This window comes from Trichoplusia ni, chromosome 7 (assembly GCF_003590095.1).
Source record: "Trichoplusia ni isolate ovarian cell line Hi5 chromosome 7, tn1, whole genome shotgun sequence".
NCBI classification, from domain to species: Eukaryota; Metazoa; Arthropoda; class Insecta; order Lepidoptera; family Noctuidae; genus Trichoplusia; species Trichoplusia ni.
The window spans coordinates 1,536,756-1,559,408 of NC_039484.1; the positions used below are offsets into that span (position 1 = coordinate 1,536,756).

General features: G+C 34.6%; 1 protein-coding gene across 5 annotated transcripts in view; it reads right to left on the minus strand.

Annotated features, from left to right (window-relative positions):
* LOC113495609 overlaps positions 1 to 22,653 on the minus strand; it is a 230,738-nt gene that overhangs the window by 115,329 nt on the left and 92,756 nt on the right. For 3 of the 5 annotated variants that reach the window (XM_026874431.1, XM_026874430.1, XM_026874429.1), the window contains exon 2: positions 10,308 to 10,572. The exons of the other annotated variants lie outside the window; for them this stretch is intronic. In XM_026874431.1, coding sequence (XP_026730232.1) covers positions 10,308 to 10,462 — 155 coding nt within the window. In that variant the 5' untranslated portion in view covers positions 10,463 to 10,572. The remainder of the gene's footprint in view (positions 1 to 10,307; positions 10,573 to 22,653) is intronic. 5 annotated transcript variants of the gene reach the window in all.

Genomic DNA, 22,653 nt, shown 5'->3' on the forward strand with positions numbered 1-22,653 from the left:
GAGTTGTTGCGGGTAAACTTAATAAGTTACAGACAAAGGAGTTTTTAGCGTTGGATTGGATTTTATTAATTTCTTCGTCTTAAAATACACGAAATCGTGCTCCTGAAGGTTGGATGTATTGTTTTTTTTTTTACTTTTAATAAGTTTGAGGGTTTAAAGATGAATGAAAAAATATTTGAAATGATTAAGAAGCAAGATTTATTTTTATAACTTGAGTGCCTGTGGATAAGTGTCTCTTGGTGTTGTTTTTTCTCTAAAGTACAAGCTTAAAAAAACTGATGGGTATAAATAAACAATTAATTTTCCCAACGATTCGAAATTTAAGCTAAAGTTCTTATTTCAACTATCATATACCACCTTCAAGTATTTGCAAAACATTTTTTTATATTAATCTAGTTCAATATTTCTAAAACGGAGGAAAACCCAGCAAAAAAATCCGTAAGTTTTGAAGGCATGGAAAAAACGACTCCCGCAATAAGGAATTTAATCTTTCTTTCCCCGGGATTTCACAAACATTCAATTCATCAGATAGACAGTCTATGATTTATGATGCATAAATATATAAACCTATATGAACGTACAATTAGCATTTAGTCATATTAGAAGCTAAGTGCTTAGCTGTTTCGCACTTCATTACTTAGTACGGTATCGTGGGCGGACCTTGCGCCACGTCCTGCGCCCGCGCCACTTATGCGCAGCTGTATACCTACTTAGATATAGATGTACCATAGTCTGATTGTCATTGTTACACAATCGATATTTAGTTAACATTGTTCATTAGTTAGATTTACTATGGGATAATTATGTAGAGAAAAGTTGAGCTCTTGTACGGCTTGATTTTATATTGACAGTCGATTTGTCTCAAGTTAATTGAAGCGGATATTTGTTAATCGACAATCAAATTATATGTTAAGCATAATTAGCTAATGGTTATAATGAATGCTATGCGGCTGAGTTATAAAGGACTAAAGAGCAAAAAACGTAAATCACTTAAAACTGCCAATGCTTCAGTTCGCATTATTCAATAAATGGCTCACATCAGACGCCGTTATTAAGGAATTAATCAATATCATAAATTGCAAGCGTATATCACATATTTGCATCCCTCTCAATATAAATTCCTGGCTTGATGCATACCAGGAAGATGCATGCGACCTCATATTACACGGTCACATCAGGGGAGCTACGGCCACCTCTTAAAAGAGACCTCTACATTAATGAAAGAGAAAAGCCACTACATGCAATATAAAGCGCTCTCTCACTCACACAAATGCAGCCATTTTACATTGTGTTGTGGTGATAGGTCCACTGAAATGCTTGTGAAAACTATGCGCGCAGTTTACGTAGGCGAATAATTGGCATTCCATAGTCAGCTAATGCCTTTTATGGCTGCTTTACGATATTAAATAAGCGGTGAAAAATTGTAGACCGAATTTTTTAGAATATTCTTAGTTGTAAATCGTGTTTACGACCGTCTTTGGTATAGAACACTTTCAAAATTCTAATAAAAGGAGAGAATCTTTATCTGTACGTTAACTTAATAATTATTAATTAAACTTAATAAAAAAAAAATAATTAAACTCTCAAGGTTTTGAAAGAAATACTTAGAAATAGGTGAGTCAATTATTACATGTGTTTGCTTTGCCTATTTCTATTTTAGAGAAAATCTTTATTTAAAATTACAAAACGAAAAAGTATTCACTAAAACTATCTATAAAGAGTTACCTATAAACTTTACCTTAAACGAAAGTTAAAAACATTTAAAGGAAGAGCTCTCCTTGGTCTCGTCTGCAATGACATATTAGATTTGAGGATCGTAAAAGGGGCCGCTGTAAAGTCTTAGCAAATGGGTAGATCGCATCTATAGCTCGAAACGTTTTATCAAGCGGATGAAGTCAAAATGTATTCAGTCAATCGAGTTTGTTGCACAAAACTGGAAAGTTTAAGCAGAAACTTAAATCTCTTTCAATATTAGTCAAATATCCTGTTACTAATGACTTAACTTTGAATAAAATTGACATTAATAATACAAAAAATCAGAGTTTTTCTAAAATCTTATTGGTAAAATCTTGTTTGTGAACTTATTAATATACAAGGCTAAAAACCGTGGCGACTTTTACAAAAAACTATCGAAAACTCTCCAGTACCTAAAAGTGGAGAGTCGGAAAAAATATTTTAAAGTAACATACAATCCAATATTTGTAAAATTGCAGATTTCGTATCAATCAAATAGACTGTATGACGTGCCTACCTATATCTGAGCGGTCTTGTTACTTCGAATACCAATATCAATTACCACTTACAATTTGTATCAATCGACGCATAAATTATTAGCATAACTGACGTTTGTATTTTTAAAGCTTGGCTAAGGGGTTCACCTTCTGCATACACTTGCCTATTACTCCATACGAAAGTGCAACGAGACGCTTGTAGCTGGTTCGGACAAGAGTCCATTAGCTAATTGCCTTGCGTGCATTTGGTCCAGTGTCTGTCAATAAGTAGACGTCCAGTTTTACTGTCATGAACACAATCATTTGGTCTGAGTTAAATTGTATGAAATCTTTCAAGATTTGGTCGTATTTTTTTCTAGGTGTACACATACATTTATTTTATGAGTAACTTATTTTATATTATGTATCTTTCAACAGAAATTATATCAGATTTATAACATACACCTCATATTGTGTATTGTTGAAACAGTTTTTGCCTAGGTACATAAAATTAATCAGCTTATCCTATCGCGTACGCGTAGGATTTAACTTAATGAGAACGGAAATTATTATGCGATTATCTTGTAGGTAAATCGAATAGCGCTGTTTAAGCTTTTAAGTGCTCGTATTTTCCAATAATTAATTATTCAATATTGCTCTGGCAACAAAATGAAACTAATAATTGTTTTAGCACCTTGATAGGGCTTCTCTAACTGGTCTGTTAACTTAAATTTTAATTCGCTATTGAATACGTGAAATCAGTTTATCTTTATGGTGACAAAACTTAGTTCTGTTTAAGGTTAAATCCAAATAATTTAGGATATTGCTTGATAGATAGATTTGTACTTGTTATATCTTCACTTATGTATGTCAATTACTGACCTCCTCCTAGCGCCGGTGTATGCGTTTGAGTGGCGACTAGGATGATTGGAATTAATAAAAAAAGTGTTGCTATTCAAACGAAAGAATAATAATGAAATCGTTATTATTCTTATGAAATTACTATTATTTATCTTTATTTCATTTTCGTCTAACATTGTAATCGCATATCATGCATTACAAAGTGTACCGCTAGTATATGTGATACGTATTTTTTCTTCGTTGGGAAAAGGGTAGGAAGGGGAAATATAAGAAGGTGCTTATCATAAGACAGTGGCTTTATACAAAAGCTCTGTGAAGAGTTGCGTGTTCCCTGTCAATAAAACTTTATCAATTTACGTTACTAGCATGTTACCGTGTCATCGCAGTATAGTATCATTCTTGGGGGTGAAATAATCGAAAATTGATTTGTTTATTTTTAGTTCTTAGATTGTTTTCTTTTTTGAGATTAAAGAGATTGTTATGACGACCTCCGTGGTCGAGTGGCGTAGGCACCGGTTTCAAGGTGTCGCTAGCTCTGAGGTCCCGGGTTCGATCCCCGGTCGGGTCAATGTAAAAATTCACATTTGTACATTGTCTCGGGTCTGGTTGTTTGTGGTACCTTCGTTGTATCTGAATTCCATAACACAAGTGCTTTAGCAACTTACTTTGGGTTCAGAACAATGTATGTGATGTTGTCCGCATTTATTTATTTATTTATTTATTTATTTATTCTACAAATACATATCTACTATACCTACTATTTTTAGAATAACCGTGTAAGTAGGTTATATTAATAAAAATAAATCTTTGTAGTAAGGCTATATTGATAAAAAATAAAGATTGTTATGGATTACAACACTTAGGTAAGTAAGAAAAACAATTTAAATTTCACGTGAATAAAATTCTAAAGCCCCGATACAGAAAGTTTCAGACTGTTATAAAGAAAATAAAACGTTTTTGTAAAACCGACAACATTAAGTAAATTACCCAATCAACACAAGAACTACACCCATAAAACCTTACTACAGAAAGCTTAATTATAATTAGCTCATATCAAAGTCCAACAGTTACATCTTAACTATAACCGCAACGTCAAACTATCTTAATTTTTATGTGTCTTATTAAAGAAAGTTGGCTCATAAATGCAGTCGCGTGACTCACTCTTACAAACTCTTATTGCAAGTTTGGTGATTCCTTGGGATTAACTTGGGTTGGGACGTGAAGCCAAACTTTGGCCTCTAACAAATCACTACGTCTTTCGGTGGTAAATATTACTTTAGATAAGTTTTGGGGTTTAATGCTGATGGTGAATTTCTTGTGATGTACTTTGATTGGTTGACGATCAATGCGTGAATAGTTCTTACTAAAACGCGTGTACGCTTTACTTATAGGTAGAAGCAAAAAGTTCAATGCTCAGAAATGTCAAAATAAACTGTAAAAATCGTAAATTACTACGAACACATGTATATGTAACTTTCAAGCGAAAATGCAGTCGTTTATATTTAAAGTACCAAAAAATATGAATTTACGAAACACTCAAAAGAAAAGAATAAAACAGTAAACTTTTGCGAAATAAAATACCATCTTCAAAGGCAGTATAAAACAGAAATGGGATCTCAAAGATCTCAAATATAATTTACTTCAGTCGGTTCCTTCTTCACATATTTAATGTTACGAAACGATCCCAGTACCATCGCCGCCGCGGACGAACAGGGAACAACTTTTAATGGAGTGCTGGCCAATTTACTTACGTCATTCTATTACTAGTGGACCTCATTTCAAAGTTAATGGTAAATCACTGAGTCTCAACAACCAATCAGCTTGGAACCTTATTTGGCTTTAACGTGCTCTTCAAAAGTTCAAACTTGGCTCGTTTTAATCAAGTTCAAAAAGGAGAGTCTTATTCGTCAACTTTTCGATTTTGAAGATTACTTTTATAATTATATTAAAAAGCGTATGCTTACATAATTCGATATCGGCAAGTACTGTCATGAACACTCAGCTCATCTGCTTAATTCACTGAACAACATAAATCGGAGCTTAAAATAAGCCAGGTAACAAGTTTGCTAATTACTTTCTTCTTAAAACTTTCTTGTAGTTTACGGTGCTAAGAATATACAAGCGACTTGAAAACGCTTTAGTACGAAACTTTCAAGACAGCGGGCTTATTAGCTTTTCATTAATAAGTAATCGCTAATTCCATTTTAAGGTTATCGTAAGTAACGTCTCACAAGCAAAGTAAGAGTCACTTTTCAGATATCTACTAGAAGTCAAAGAGGCTGTCAATAGTCTTATCAATGGTTTTCTATTCCATTGCTTAGATCGAGCACTTAAGTTTCTAATTCAACGTTTCTGTAAAGGTTAGGAGAAAATTTGTAATACATTAACTGAATTTTTGTTGCAATTAGGACAGAATCTTGTTTACTAATTGTTTAGAGATCATATAATAGTATTTAACGGTTAATTGATAATGGCTCTAATGTAATCAAAATGTTATTTCTATGGAGACGGACCTGCAAGAAACTCTGTCAGTTATAGCTCTTCTACTAAATATAGACCCAAAATAACGAAGTTTGGGAAGTCTGCGATCAAAACTATAGAATGACCAAAATAATAGAAGCAATAGTCCTAAAATTACTATACGTACAGGATATGCACAAGTAGGTGAAGAGAATTTCCATATCGCACCTACACAAGCACACGCCCATCAAAAGCGAACCCAGAGTATGCAAATCCATGTTACATCATAAGTACCCACATCACTCGAATACCGTTTCTGCGACGATTGGCGTGTACTAAAAATAACATTCAATGTCAACGCACCTGAATCAGGGCTAACATTGAAACTATACGATAATGTATCTCATGATAAACGTGCAAAAATCACGTTTGCTACATACTTATCGCATTGCAATAGTTCGCAATAACTACAACTTGAAGTTGCCAAAACAGAAGATGAAGCATCGAACCTTAAAATTAATGTTCCTAAGAATTCTGTTAACAAAGCAGGTGGGGTCGTAAAAAACGACGTCATTAATGTTCACGCTGTCAGGTGATCCATGCACCTTTAAATTAATATTTACATCAGTCTTCTTGTGTTGGCTGGTCAACAAACCGATATAAATTTACAACCTGTGAGCTCGTGCGTTTAGTAACAGTAATTTAGCGGCAAACTTGGGTTTTAGCACGAAGCGGTTTACTCAGGTTCACAAACAAAATGAATCAAAATTTCTTGATAATTTACTTCTACTAAGGGCCTAGGTATATTGGTTTCATCATCATTTACTGGAACGTGATTCACGTGTCCCTTATCATCTATTGCATTTGATTTCAAAACTATGATGAAACACATTTTTACAAGACACGGGTTTATATCAAAACTTGCTGAAACATTAACAAATTCATAAAGTGACTCAAACAAATGCAAGTTAAATTTTTGACGTGTAACATTTGCATTCAGAGTTCGCACATATTAATTGCCTCGATAAGTTCACTAACCTTACACAATACAGTAGTTTGCTGTAGTACTGGGCTTTAAGAAACACAAAAGAAAATATTCAAACAATTTGCCAAATGTAGGCGGACCGCATTATGCAAGAGTGCATTGTCCGCTGTATTATCTTAAAGCTTTATCTCTCGAGAGCGCTTCAAGATTTCTGATAATATTACGAAACAATGTTTCCCTGAAGTATTGTTCACAATCATATGCACAAGTTCAATGAAATTATAGATAGCGTTATCTTTTTGATACAAGATATATGTATTTACTATAATACTAACACTGGATTTTCTTTAAAGATGGTAATTTCTGCAGTTATTTTTACAAACCGGTCCTAAAATCGTCTTTGATACTTTAAGATTTTGCGAACAAGTTTTTGGAGGATTTATCAAGAATCTTTATAATATCCAAGAAACGACGTTTGATATAATAACGGACCACTTATGTGCAAACAAAAGAAGTCATAGCTATTACAACAAAAAATCATGACGATGCATTTTTAATCATAATCGAATATCAAACCGATGAACTACATTATATTAATCTGAAGGAGACAGCAAAAACTATTCAAGTCCTGCAACATATACTTTAGTTTTTCAAAGCAGTACGTTATTAATGATAAGTATCGGTCTTGTTACAGTGAGTGTCGTGATTGCAACCCAGTAAATAATAGCGCGTCCCTCTTTCATTACACGTTGCATCCTTTAATTGCAGAACATGCTACTCGATCCGTGGAACATTATTTACCTTTTTGTTATTAACCTTTTTGCAAGTTTATCCTTCGCGTTTGTTGTAGACTGCTGTTGCGTGTTTGTTTTTTGTTGTAATGTTGTAAACAAAATTTACTTCCAATACTGAAATAGATTGATTTCAGTTATTTTTGTTGTATTGGGAATTTTATTTAGAAATCTGTCAATTTAATCACCTAATTATAGTTCTGTAAAAAAGTCATCAAAAATAAACGTTTTAATTTCCAGTCTAATTGCTCTAGATTCGCGATTTCAAAATTCAATTCCCATGGAGCAGCCCGACAATAATACCAATTACTAAATTAACTTTTTAATGGATAAGAAAAAATACCAATCACAACCAGGCAGTCTGTAATCACAGCTGACACGCCATTCCAGAAAAAAAACTCACCAAAGAAATACATTACATTCTATGGTAAACGCAATTACTGAACTAAAATAGTCACAGAACTCAACCGGATCTAAATATTATGCAGTTCTGCACCACATAACCGAAGACACGTCGTTTGAAAGATATTATTTACTCTCAATTACTGGAACGGGACAAAAACATACTGCGCCAACCGACCGTAAGGAGAGATACGAATCAATCACGCGATCACGAAACACGTCGAGATATTGAATAATATATGAGTAATATTAGATATGAAATAATAAGCATTCCTATTGAAGTCGCTTCAGTTCTAAGTAATGTTATTTTTGAGTACTTCGATGCAGTCAATGAACTCATAAGGATATCGTTTTAGTGCAATTTTCGGAACACGTATAATATTATTGAAAGTAGTTATTGGGGATTAGTTGTGGATATTATTGACATGAGGAGTAAGGATCACTAATTAAATACTGATATTAATACTCTAGTTATTGACTTCAGTTTAGAACTTATTTATTTGAAGGAAAACAGATTTATCCTGTAATCTTTACCAAGAAGCATCAGGGGTTGTTTTTCAGCTAATTATGCTAGACCAACCTGTAAAGTCAAGGGCAAGTTGATTTAACAAAGCAGGAAATTGTCCAAGCAATAAAATTCTCAAAACTTATACTTCGGAAATAATTGCAACTAACACGCGCTGTCTATGATGTCAAGTTAATTTAAACTAATGATCAGTAGTAGACGATCACGGATGTGACCAATTTATCATTTATAGGACGGTTAAGCCCTTTATTCTTTTCTCGATTCTACAAAGGCACATAAATCACGTAACTACTGTCATTTCTTTTATATCAGCTGTTTATCGTCTTGAACGAGCTGTGAGAATGAAGCGAGCGGTAAATAAAAAATCCATTTCATATTCTGCGAAACCGATCGTCGTTTGTTTTTGTCATCCAAAACTGCTACTGCTAGTACTTACTCTTATGGACATTATTATTAGTCGAAATCTGATTTGGTGAGCCAAAGGAGGTTATGTAAAATATAAAAAGCTTTTAATGTCTCAAGTACTTACGTATTCGTTTAGCAATATCAAAACAACGGGACAAAAAGCATTGGGAACAACGCTGTATAGTGCATAAATAATTTCTTGGAAACTTGTAAAGAACAAACAGCTAAGTTTACTTACAGCTCTTGTGGACGACTTAATTAGATACATTTTAAATTCAAATATAAACAAGCAAGTTCCTTTTAAAGTAAGAATAGCATCAGCATCACTAGATATCTTCTATTATGCATATTTACTACATAAAGCAGACGAAGACGGATATTCAAAATGTTACAAATCTCTTGATATTTTGTATATCAAGAGACTCTCTAACTCTAACTCATCCTAAATTTAAAATCAATTTATCGATAGATCATCACGCCAGCTTCGACAAGGTCGTCCGCGGTAAAGGTGGTATGATGGTTTAGTCAAATACACAAACGTGGCCAGAAATCGCAAAAGGCCTCTCCTTTGCGAAGCAGAGGGATCTTAATACCCCAAATAAAGGAAATCAAACTTAATTGTTAAGTATAAAATCTGAAGCTCGCTCTGAACTCTTACAACATGCACAGAGATAGGCGGTAAACTTTCTGAAGAGCGTCACCCCGTCTCGCCGCCAACAACCGAATGCAATTGAGCCTAATAAAAATTCAATTCTCGTAATATGTCCTGTCTCTATTTACTACCTTTAATGCCGCTGCACCGATGCATACGATGAATACCTAATGTCCTTTGTGATTGGACGTCGTTTTGTGCAAACTTGAATGTGTCTGGCTTGTACTGTATAGTTATGTACTTTGAATGACAGGAATTGTTTAAATTAACACAGCTATTGTTGTGTGGCCTTGAATGTTTTGCATTATATGTTTAGATTTTATTTTGTATCGGATGTGGGATAAAATCTTATCGAATGTTAACAGAAAATCTGGTGATAATATTTGCTAATTCGATTAATCAAATTCCAGTAAATAATTTGTATGTTAAAAAGCGAAAAGATAAGATATGAAACTTTTAAATATAATTAATATAGTTAAATAACGCTCATTCCTACCACTTTCAAATAGACGATATCAAAAATCAAATCCACATACAAAGTACTCTTGTTAAGACAATGTATGCGACATCGGTATGAACTATTTGGTTTACTTCAAAGCAACTTCAGATTATGATCTAAGAGAAAAACCTTTTAGAGCAACAGTCTTGCTTCGTGCCGCTAGTAAATGTCTCTGTGTCAGCGACAAAAGTCACTATTTGCCCTTTTTAAAGTCATTGTTTATGTAGGTCATCTATTTAAGTGAAGTACAATGTCGGACCCAGTTTAGTTCCCAGAGGTACTCCTCAGCTACTTTGAACTTTGTCATTTGCAATACTTGACATTTTTTCAAAAAATAATACTAGTTGGGATATTCGAAAGGTTTTTGAGCGCTTAATTGCAGAATTACACAACGATACAAATAAACTTTAAGCTGCTTAATTTTAATTGCAAAATTAAAAAGCGATATACGATCCAAAGGCTTATATTAAAATTTTATATTGTCTTAAATAAATTTTGATCAGATGAGTAACAAACCTGTATACGAAATGTCGGCGTCTGACCGGCCTGCGTCCACTAGCCGCACTCTCGAGCGAAGACGACCAAGCGTCAGACCGCGACAGCGCGGTGTTCCTCGCCTCCGTGCTCCTCGCACTTTCCAACAGGATCGCTGTGTACTTCGTTATTAACATCGTGTGTCACTTGTGCTTGATTTTCACTTGTCACATACACACCACTTGACACTGTGTTCATTTGATTTCCGACTTCGAGTACACTATTATCGTGACTGTCGTGTCACGCGCTAAAATTAATTATTAAAAATAATTAACTACAATTACTGTCTTTAGGCAGGCGTTATCTAGCTTTCAAATTAAATATGCTGTGGTTTATCAAGACTTAATTAAAATGCCGCGATTTAAAAATAATTTCTCTATAATTTGTGTAACATCGAACCGCAACAAGTGAACCGACAGTGCCGACATCCGTAGCGTCACGCTGTGGTGACCACCGACCATCACACGTTATTATCCTCCGACTAAACAACGGGATATTGTGAATTATGCGTGACACCCACGCGTAAAAGTCGGCAATAAGAACGGTTTTCAAAGGAAAAGGATTGTACACGGAATCATTAATACTGGCTGGAAATTGTAAGTTATAAAGAACTGGAATAGCAATTAAAAATGTGCCTTTTGTTGTATATGTGTATAATAATATATACTGGTAATAACACGCACTGCTGAAGTATAAAAATAACATCTATTTCCGATGGTTCTATCTCGATGATTACATTCACTGTTAGACTACCAGTAATCTTAAAACTATTCAGAAAATCCTTAACAAGACAAGTCTATTAGCATCAGCCATATCGTTTTCCTGAAGTCGTATTACCTCAGTTTATAGGTCCGCAATATCCTGGTATAGCGGGTAATGTTAATAGCGAAAATATTGCACTAACGGTTAAAGAAAAGACGTGAGAAAACTGGATTTAATCATCTTTTATGAATCCACAGGATAGACATAATCCAAGTAATGAAGCTAAAAATTATCCTTCAAAACACAATTAAGGGGTATATGTATAATTCACAGGATACAAACGTATCTATCCTACCACAGTTTTCAAATATTTGACTATTCCTCTGTCATTGTTTATTCAATATCGGCTAAGATCAATATCAGAGGAAACGGTCAAGTAAAATTTGCATAAATATGCATGTATTAAGCTCGTAATAGCGACTAATATTGGGTAAATAAGGAAGCTACAATATTATATGAATATTCATCGCAATTTACGGGTAAACTTGATCAGACGTTGGTTTGGTTGTGAAAAAGTATCAATAAACAAAGGAGCGTGTATTTTTTTTATTTTCTATTGTATGATTTCGTTTCTTATATTGATATAATCCATTAATTAGGACGTTTCGTAGTCGACCGAGGTATAAGTGCCGAAAAACTATTCCGATTCTTCAGATTTTTTGTTACCAATCTCAAGTGTTAAGAACTTCGCATTCATAACAACGAGGACATTAACTCCCAATTATAATAATTAGTCAGACACTAAGGAAGCTTGTTCAAAGGCAAACAACAAACGATGCATTACTAAGACTACCGCCAATTGTTTGAAGGGATGCAGCAATTATTGAAGACAAGCCGGCCAGTGTCATTGAACCAGTATTCGATGAAACTCCACAAATAAACATAGTATAGAAATAGTACTTGGCGTTGTGGCCTTGCGGTTATATGTACGGATTTGTGTGAGGTGCAGGTTCAATCCCAATGTAGGTGTACAATGAGACTTTTTCAAAGCTATGCGTCCTTTTTTATAATTCTAAGACTATACTGTTAGACGATGGAAAACATCGTGAGAATTTGGATTAAAAATATTGCAATTTGAAATCTTCCACCCATGGTAATAAATGCTCAAATTATTCCTACATGAGAAGAGGCCTGTGCCCAGCAGTGGGAAATTATAGAGACTTATTATAAAGTGTTTACTACACAGTAGAACGTATTTGGCCCAAGGATCAGTTATCAACAGACCTGTTTAGATTAAACGTTTGTTCAGTTGATTGGAATACAAATTGTTAAAATAGAAGTTTCGTTCATGTTTGATCAAACGGATGTTAGAAATTTATTCGTTGGTATATTTTTGCTTTTTGATTAAATTGAAAACATTTGTTTCATTTTGTTGTCACGACTTCATTAGTAGGTACTGTTTAAATTCAAATATTGCGTCCTAATAAAATTGTTTATTGACATATGTCAGAAAAGCATCGAATTTTAATTTATTTATTTTTCTAGCCGGGCCCGCCTACAAATTGAAATAGATCCCACGGAAACATAAAAACTATCCTGTGTTATAATACCGGTAAGTATAAACTATCTGAGTACCAAGTTTCGTCTAAATCTGTTCAGTGGTTTTTGTGCGAAAGAGGAACAAACATACACGAACACATACAAATATTCGCGACTTAAATATTAGTTAGATTGGAATAACGATTCACGTTGAATGTAATATCAGCCCAAGCTAATACGGAAAAACATTAATCAAAACGATTAAAGAAGTTTCGGTAAACAGTAATTGAGGAAGCATAGGTACCTAATAGAATTTCCTATGTTAGCAATTTACTTGAAAATACAGAGTGGCATTATTCCACAGTAACTAAACATCTATTTTGAAAGGACAGTAGCTCCTTCCTTGTTATTATTATAATAACAGATAGTGTTCTTCGATCTGAACCAAGCGAGTTTATTATGTCAATATTTCATCACGATTGTTCATTGTAGTAGGTAACGATGTTTGGAAATAGATGTCATAGGTATTCGCTATAATAGCTTTCGCTATTATACATTTTGGTTTGTGAATTTATCAAGATTTTGGAAATGTTCTATTTAAACTGAGTTTTTTTTAATTTAAGCAATCAAATAATGAACAGAGACACTCATTTATTTTTAAAAGTAGCACTGGAACCGAAACAGGTTATGATAATAATGTCAAAACGAAAATATATTCCATAAAACAGCTAAAATATCTATAGTCCAGAATTCTTTTCATAAACAAAGAAAATCAATTTTATAAAAAATACTGTAATTAAACTACATTATCACCAGAATTACTTCTACCAATTCCCATATAATAAACATCTACATGTAACTCCATATCCTATCTTAGAAACTGCATTTCACATAGGTAATGACTGCCATAAATATCTTTCATGGTGCGTTAGCCGTGCCGACGTAGTCCGTTGTTGTTACTATCTCCGAGATCTGCCAAAGATAATTGCAATAGCTTACTTGGTCGCATTATGGCTTATAAAGAAAGTTATCGGGGACTTCGCTTATCTGTTGAGACCTTTCCTGTTGACGCTTAGCGACGGACAGTTAAGGGCAGTTAGAACGTTTAAGGTCAACTAAGTTCTGAATGCTGAGTTTGTTTGCTAATTAAGGGGTATTTACTAGAGGTTATGCAGCAAGTTTTGTTCAATAAGCAAGTTTTTTGGGCGGTATTTTGTCGATTGTAAACTCTAAGTTTAATTCTAAACGAAATTGATGTTGAGGTACTAGAATTCGGTTGAAATATTTAAATGTCTCATAATAAGTAAATACAAGTGGTTTGTTTGGGATTTATATGAAATCAGTTGATATTACACAATGCACTTGCTGAACAATGTAGAGCACTCAAATAAAATCCCAACGATATGCATTCAACTTTAAAATAAAATTACTACTTAATGTCACATCAAATGTTGAGCGATTTAAAATATAGCACACTCTCTCATCGACAAATCCTCAAATAAAATTTTCATGAACATAAATTTACGTGCAATTTTATCACTCCACATTCTTTCCACCCACACGAATACGATATGCGTTTCACGCAAAACAGTTCCAGTTGAAACATGTCCGAATTTCTTGCTACACTTGAACACTTACCTACTTGTAGGTGAACAACGAACTACTCGTTGAAAAAATGTATTTTATCATCTTTTCACAAACCGAACCGACCTTCCAGCTTTTGCATAAGCTAATTCGATATTTGAACAAAAACAACGAAACGTCATTCGCATAAATGTTACAAGGAAATGCTCCAGAATGTACCCAACATTAAACATGAAATCGAAGACAATGGAATAGCAACTGTTTGGGGTAAAGTTGACCAAAGCGGTATACAGCTTAACTATCGAATTCCCAGACTGTAATTGGAGTGAGTAGGCCTCAAGTTCGAGGCTACTACTCGATGCCGACTAGACCATATATGGGAGCGGTAACTGGATAGTAATAACGTAATTGTCGCGTATATGGCAATACCATGTTGACATTTGACATGAAACGAAGGAATTTCGCGTTGCTATTCTGGAGTTCGAGAACTGAACACAAGAATATTAAGAAAGGTTATGGATGTATAATACCAGTCTTATTAAATTTGGATAATAAAAGGGCATGATAAAAAATCCTGTTTTGCCGTGACAGATGAAAGTACTTTACAAAATTCCAATTCTCAACTTAATTCCTACACAATTTTGTCTCTGAAGATTTGATCAACTTTTAAAGTTACGCATTTACTAACTATTTGAGGATTGGATTAACTTACCTAAGTGACATCCAATCGTAATTTTATGAAGGTTGATCTGAAATATAATTGATTAACAGAGTAGTATTCCCATTCGCTACTGTGTGGCATCGCGAATTTTTTCAGAGAATAAAAAAAAAAAAGTTTTTTAGTCTATGGCAACTCACAACTAAACGTCACTGATTTAGAGCTAACCATGATTTTGTGGGTCCCATTATGCCAGGGTTCAGCTATTGATGCTGGGGTTGGGGTGGGTGATTATATTTCAGATCAACCTTCATAAAATTACGATTGGATGTCACTTAGGTAAGTTAATCCAATCCTCAATTTTATTTCATGTTGATCTGAAATATAATTGATTAACAGAGTAGTTGTTCAGAGATTGAGGCATAATGGGTACATCTTATAAGCCTGGATATGATGAATAACGGTTAAGGCTTTATAATTATTAAGATATCTATTTATAGTGGCATATTATCCTAATATTAGTATCTATATTTGTTTTTATCCATATATTCTGTCCTACACATTGATTATTGATCAACTATTAATTTTCATTTTTTATAAAATTAGTCTGTAGTAATTAACAAATTTTTCTAAATGCCAAATTTGTAAGCCAAAAGGGCAGAACATGTTGATGCATATATTGTCCTTATATTTTCACCACATCAAAAAATGTTTAATATATATATTCTGTCATACACATTGATTATTGATCAACTATTAATTTTCATTTTTTATAAAATTAGTCTGTAGTAATTAACAATTTTTTCTAAATGCCAAATTTGTAAGCCAAAAGGGCAGAACATGTTAGTGCATATATTGTCCTTATATGTTCACCACATCAAAAAATGTTTAATACATGTTTTAGGCAAATAAATACTTCTTTATCTTTGTTCTATTACTGAGATTAATGTAATATGAGTTTTTAAGTGGAACAATGAACAAATTTTATGTTATGTTACACATGTTTATGCAAATAAATATATCTTTATTAATTGTTCCACATATTGTGGAGACTGTGTCCACCAATTTCATGATTGACTATTAATTACCAATTTGTGGTCTTTTTGACATCAATGTAACTATGACTTTTTTTAAGTCATACAAATTTCCTGCACTTGTGCAATTTGATACTTAACCATTAGCTTTTAACAATGTAACTATGGATTTTGAGTGAGACACATTTCCAATACATAGTGATATTGTGTACAGTTTGATAATTAATTATTCATTATTAACAATGTAACAATAAATTTTTAGTAGCAAATTTTCTACACATTGTGTTAATTGTGTCAAACAATTTCATAATTATTTTTAATTATTTACAATGTAATTATGATTTTTTTAGTAATACAGATTTTCTTCATATTGTTTTAATTTTGCCATAAAATTAGATAATTAGTTACTAATTTTTGCTCTTTTTTAGCGCAGTAATAATAAGAGTATTTAAGGTACTGCAAATATTTCTTATTTATAAGCTATTAATAAGAAATAACAAGATGATAATGAGATATTCCATTTACTGTCAGTTGCAGTTTGTAAGTCACTCAATTATGATTAAAATTAAATTAAAATTTTTGTCACTGCAGTTGTCGGTTCCTAAGACATGAGCTATAAGGCCTTGCAAAGGTAGTAGAACCTACAACCAAACCACCTTTTTCCCTGATTAAACTCAAGAGCATTCCTGCTGCTCTTGCAGATGTACTGCTGGAGTGTGGGATACAGCTGTCAGCAGGTATAAATTTGATACCTGATTAACTGTTTTGAAGGCCAAGGGTAAAACTTTTAATATGGTAAAGTTAACTTATTTCAGGTATTGGTTAAGCTACAAGGATCTTTAAATCTTAGAAGTTAGCCATAATTTATGATCTTAAAAGTAAAAAGTACATTATGGTTCCTTTCCTTTTTTACTGAGAGTAAGGTTGGTTATCACAATTCTCATCTTATTAATTGTCAGGGTGTGACATGGGCTATGTTATTTAGTTTTAATGTATGAGAGGGCGGCTAGTACCCATTGAGCAGCTATCCAAGCTAGGAGTTAGAAGATTTTTGTGTCTTGGTTCAAATAAATAACTAAATAATTCTGTGTCTTCAGATACAGGTGTATTGTATGTTTCATTAACATAATATATGTATGTTTGTGTCTATTGTCAAAAGAGTTATTCCTGTGCCATATAATTATGTTCTAGCCTATTTTGTCATCATGTTGCTTGTAACCAGTTGTTGCAAGTTCTATTTAATAACCATCTATACTTTCTTAACCCATAAGCAATATGTTTATAATATTGTGTTTTGAGGCAGCTGGCAGATGAGTTAGCTGGTTCAATACAAAATATGGGTTCTGGCTTTCTGTAATACAGGCAAATCTCAATCTGAGTAAGCCTCTCAGAAATCCTTTGTTATCCATACCTAATTCCTCTCCCATCTTTAGAGTCAATGCTGATTTGTGGAAATTTAGGGTTTTGAAGCTAGCTCCATTCTCTAAACTTTCTATTAATGTTTCCTAATTAAAAAGGGTGAAGATCAAAATAGGATCCCGGTTACTGCTTTGTTGACACAGATGGTAACATGATGGTTAATGAGCTATCTAACGTTGGCTTCTAACTGCTTCCCCTAAGAGATGCTTTTTGTCAGGGCACCTAGTCTGCTCAGTGTGTGTTGTCGGTTAAAAATCCCAAAATTGGGTGAATAAGAACTTAGTGACTTTTTGCTTTGTCATTATTAATATTCTGAAACATTTAGTAAGGTAAACAAATGTTGGGAATGCTTAAAAAACATGTCCACTAAGTATTGATGCATATACATTTAGTGTTTAGTAGCATTAATGTTATTGGGTGCCTCACTTCTTAGAGATGTGTGTGTCACATTGTTTTTATTGTTATAGATAAACTTGTGGGGCCCAAAATCTATTGATAACGAAACAAGTATGTTTTTTTCGTTGACTTACATGTGGAACTGAGCACTATTTATCTTACTTATGTATTTGCAGCCATGTTACTCTGGCTGTATAATCTTGCAATGTGTTTTTATAATAATAATAATAATAATCTTTATTTCAGAACAATGTCCATACATAATTACAAAATAATAAGATTTATAGTAAAATTTGTGCGCGTATAATGCTTTCAGGATGTCTGAGTCCTGCTTTTCCGCAATAACCTGCAGGATGCTGTTGGTGCTGCTCCTGACCCTGCTCAGTAGTGATACGAGCCGCTTGCGTATTACCGGCGTGGAAGCCGTCTACCCTGGCTTCCGCAAACATACCGGAGGCACTGCAAAAACGGGGCAACCCCAACACATCCTAAACCCGTTGTTATATTGGACACGTAAGGCATTGAGCGTCCTCTGCGTATATCTGAACCACAGGCTGCACGTGTAGAAAGTCTGACAGTAGGCTTTAAATAGAGTGACTTTAACTTGTTTACTACAACGCACAAACCTGCGGGCCAGCATATTACTTCTAACCGCCAATGCCCTACGTTCCCGTTCTATGTCAACCTGGTCCTCAAGGTCCTCTGTAACGTAATGTCCAAGATATTTAAACTTTTCTACCCGCTTTAGTTCAATGCCATTTAGCTTTATTGCGGGCACATTCAATGTACATTTACCGGGGGCCTTTGAAAACCATGTACTCGCTCTTCTTAGCATTGTACATCAATCCATGCTGAATGCTATATGTTTCACATATTGCAAGCAACTGCCTCATTGCACTTACAGTTGGGGTCAGCAGCACCATGTCGTCCTGCGTAACTAAAGTTGTTCATACAAATGTTGTCAATCCAGCATCCCACTCGTGTGCTGCTGAGCCCACTATAAGCTCATTCACGTACAAGTTGAAGAGCCTAGGAGAACTCAAACCACCTTGTCTCACCCCGCACTCCAACCTGTACGTGTCCGAGAAGGCATTTGCCCACCTTACATAATTATTTGGTTTTGGTACCAGAAATGAAAAATCCGTTGTACCCTGTGTAGGCACGCGGGTTTTCTTGAGTTTCTCCCATAACAAGTCATCACGACACAAGGTCAAATGCCTTGGAGAGGTCAAGAAAGCATGCATAGACAGGTGTACTTCTTTCCGTGTAGTATTGGACAGTGTGCTTCAGACTCAGAATTGGCGCTTTCAGTGAAAGTCCCGCGCGAAAACCAAACTGAGCATCATGAATATTAATATTTTTATCAAGTTCTGAGTCGAGCACACTGTCCAACACCTTGGCCACAATTGTAGCCAAGGAAATCGGTCGGTAATTGTTCTTATCAGACAAATCTCCAGTTTTATTTTTAACTATTGGTACTACGATGGTTTTCATAAGGTCTATAGGCAAGTACGAGTGATTCAGACATAAGGTAAAGAACATTGCCAGCACACGCGGTAAATGAACACCAGCGTATTTTAGATGCTCGATACTGAGTCCATCATGACCCGGTGACTTGCCCCTAGACATGCTACTCACAATTTGTCGAACTTGTTTAGCAGACACCCTATACAATTCACCGGTCATGGTGGACCCAGGATCTGCAGACGAAGAACCCAGTGGAGACTTAGTGGTAAAATGTTCTCTAAACAGTTCAGCTATATCTCTGCTATCACTCGCACTTCCCACGCTCACTGGAAGGCCAGTCTTATGATTTAAACTGTTGGTTGCTTTCCAAAAATCACTAAAGTTTTTAGAAGCACGACATTCCGAAATAATTTCCATTTTTATCTGTTCTTTGTTATTGTGACACCACTTTAATCTATTTTTAAATAATTTGCGACTTTCACACATTTCTTCATATATAGTACCGGATTGTGGCCTATCCTGAGAAACCCAGTATAAAAATTTACTCCTAGCTTCCCTGTGAGCTTCACATACATGCTTATTCCATCCTATTACATGTTTTTTCTTACGCGAGTGAGATTTAGTTTCACAAGTGTTAATGGCTGAGTCTGTTAATGCTATTATTATATCCTTATATAGTTTATCTAGACAATTTCTATGTTCCTTACAATTACAAATATCATAACTACATTCTCTTAATTCAACAGGAAAATCTATTAATTTCAGTTTACTATTGCACAATTTGGTATAGCTTTTTATTTGTTCTTTAGTTCTATAGCCCCAAACAGCTTTATTTTTTATATTTTTATTATAATTACTATTTTTACATATAATTGCACTTAATTCACACTCAATGACTAGGGGCAAATGATCAGACCAAAACGTGTCATAATTAATAAATACATTCTTAATAGTTTGTTTGGCAGAATGACTAGTAACACAGTGATCGAGCCACCTCACACACCCGTGAGCCTCGCTTATAAATGTATAATTACTTAATACACTTCCTAACACATCTATATCCACACAGGACCATTGTTGGTCCATACATAAATTAATTAGCTCGTTACCGAACAGTTCTCCCGGATGAGCATTAAAATCTCCTAGTACGTAAATAGATTCTATAGCGTAATGATCAACTATCGCACATACCTCGCCAAAACATGTCGTAAACTCCTCCAAATTGTCTATTCCATTTGTCGGCATGTAAACACTAAACACAAGAAATGCGCGGTCTTTCATAGACACTTTTATTGCACTGATACGCGGATTATTGCACTCGATAACAGTCACCTCTTTGAACACACTTTTACGCCACAGTATTGCCACGCCACCGTAAGGTCTTCCTTTCAAAACACCGTTTGAAATATCCACTGCTGACGTGCCCGTGTATGCGAACTCCTGGTCAACAGTGCCCAGTATCGGTATGTCATAGGGAAGTAGCCAGGTCTCTTGTAAGGCTATGATATCCGCCGACTGACACAATTTTCTGACACAATCAATTGATCTTTTTATCGACTTACAGTTAAAACTGACAAATTTAAATAAAGTAGTTGTTGCAGTTGTATTTGTTTGTATACCCATTATTAATTGTTTTGTATCACATCACTATTCACAACATTGTTTTCGGCCTTCTTAGTTTTATTAAAGTAAACAAAGCGCCTAAAAGACACACCTTCTGGCCACAGACTATCATCTAAAAACATTGCGAGCTTGTGGTGTGGTACAAAGATTTTAAATGCATTATAATTTCTTTCCTTTTGCATTATAATTTTCTTTATTGTTACTGCAGTTTGAGTCTTTGACAGAATGTAGTCAGCAATGTCGCTGTCAGTAACTTCTTTAGCTACACGGGATATAAATAATGGAATATTTATTTCCGCAGCTTTAAATTTCATATCCACATCCGAAGCCGCTTTTCCTCTACTTCCTGCAAACTTGTACTTTGGCTTCTTTTTTTGTACAATTGTCCATCCATTCTTCTCTTCTTTATCTGGTTGTATTTTCTCGCTTCCGCTTATCGCTTGTGATATAGACCGCGCCGTCTCCGGTACGACACTCGGGCGCTCAGGATTCGCGCGCTTGCGTTGCACCTGTGTCGAAACCGCGGTTGAGGCCTCCACGCGCGTGCTTGTATGTGAGAGAGCGAGAGACCGATTGATGCATTCCGCGTATGACAGGGACGGAGTATCATCGCTTTGCTCGCGACAACCCGCCAACGACTGCGTCATCGCTATGTTTTGCTTTTCTGTATTGTGAGGTAGATCAGTTATTGTACAATCCAATGTTTGGTGTTTGGACTGCTCAATATGTAATTTTAAATCATCTAACTGTTTGTTAGTCACGTAGGAATCCTTAATAATCTTTAGTTCGTTTTGCAACAACAAAATATCCTTCAGAAGTTTACTTGCATCCAGATGATCAAACGATATTGGTGGTAATTTATGTAGTTCCCGAGCAACAAATATGGGTACTAATTCCGGATCTGTTTCTTTAAATAATGTAATTATATCAGCAAGATCCCTCTGTGATTTTCCTTCTCTCTTACGCGAAATTTTACGTCTTGTAGTAGTGATCGAATCGAAAAGCAAGTTTTTAGCCGCTTCAATCTCCTCTTCAGAAAAACTTGTGACACACAATCTCATTAAGCTTTCCTCATCCATAACATCCATTTTGTTCTGGACATAGGCTAACACCTCACATATCACAATGTTACAGTTATTGCACTTAATTACTTTCGAGTTCGACGTCATTTTTCTAGCACCGTAGGTGAATGACGCGACCGCACCTCACGCGTACCCGCGGGTCACTGGACTTAATCCAGTTATATTATGTTCTAATTGATGTATTAAATGCAAGTCATCATTCTAAACAAGGCACCACACTACAATTGTTTCGCCATTACAATGTGTCACCATTCTATTAGAAAAAGCTTTAGAAACTAGTTCTAGTATACATTTTCTATAATGTTCTTATAGTTTCGGATTATGTAATTGGGGCCCCATCTTAGGTCAGTTGACAGCATCAAGATTGCTATTGTTATGCAACAAGGCTAAGTACTTAACTTGTTCTATTATTTTTTGTGTGTGTTTGAACATAACCTCTTGGGCAGGTTCACAGAAGGTTCCCAACAATCTTGCCAATTTGCTGATTGGGCAATGTTTAATATCATTGATATTTAGTATCTCTATAGGAGTTGCATTCTTGCTGTATTTCTGATGTTAACTAGTCTCTATTCATAGTAAACCTAAAGTATTTATTGCACTAATATACTTTAATCATAGTTAACAATGAGGGAAAATCATTTAGATAAATGTGAGTGTAGCCCCTCTGTCAGCCAGACATTTATACTGATTCTAACCAATGGGTGGTCATTCAGACAACAGTTTGTTAAATTTTCTAGTCTGTAAGGACTGTGGTGCTGTACATGGACTACATGGAATTGCAGTAAATTTATATGACATTTTTAAACTCAAAGCGGATTAATTTT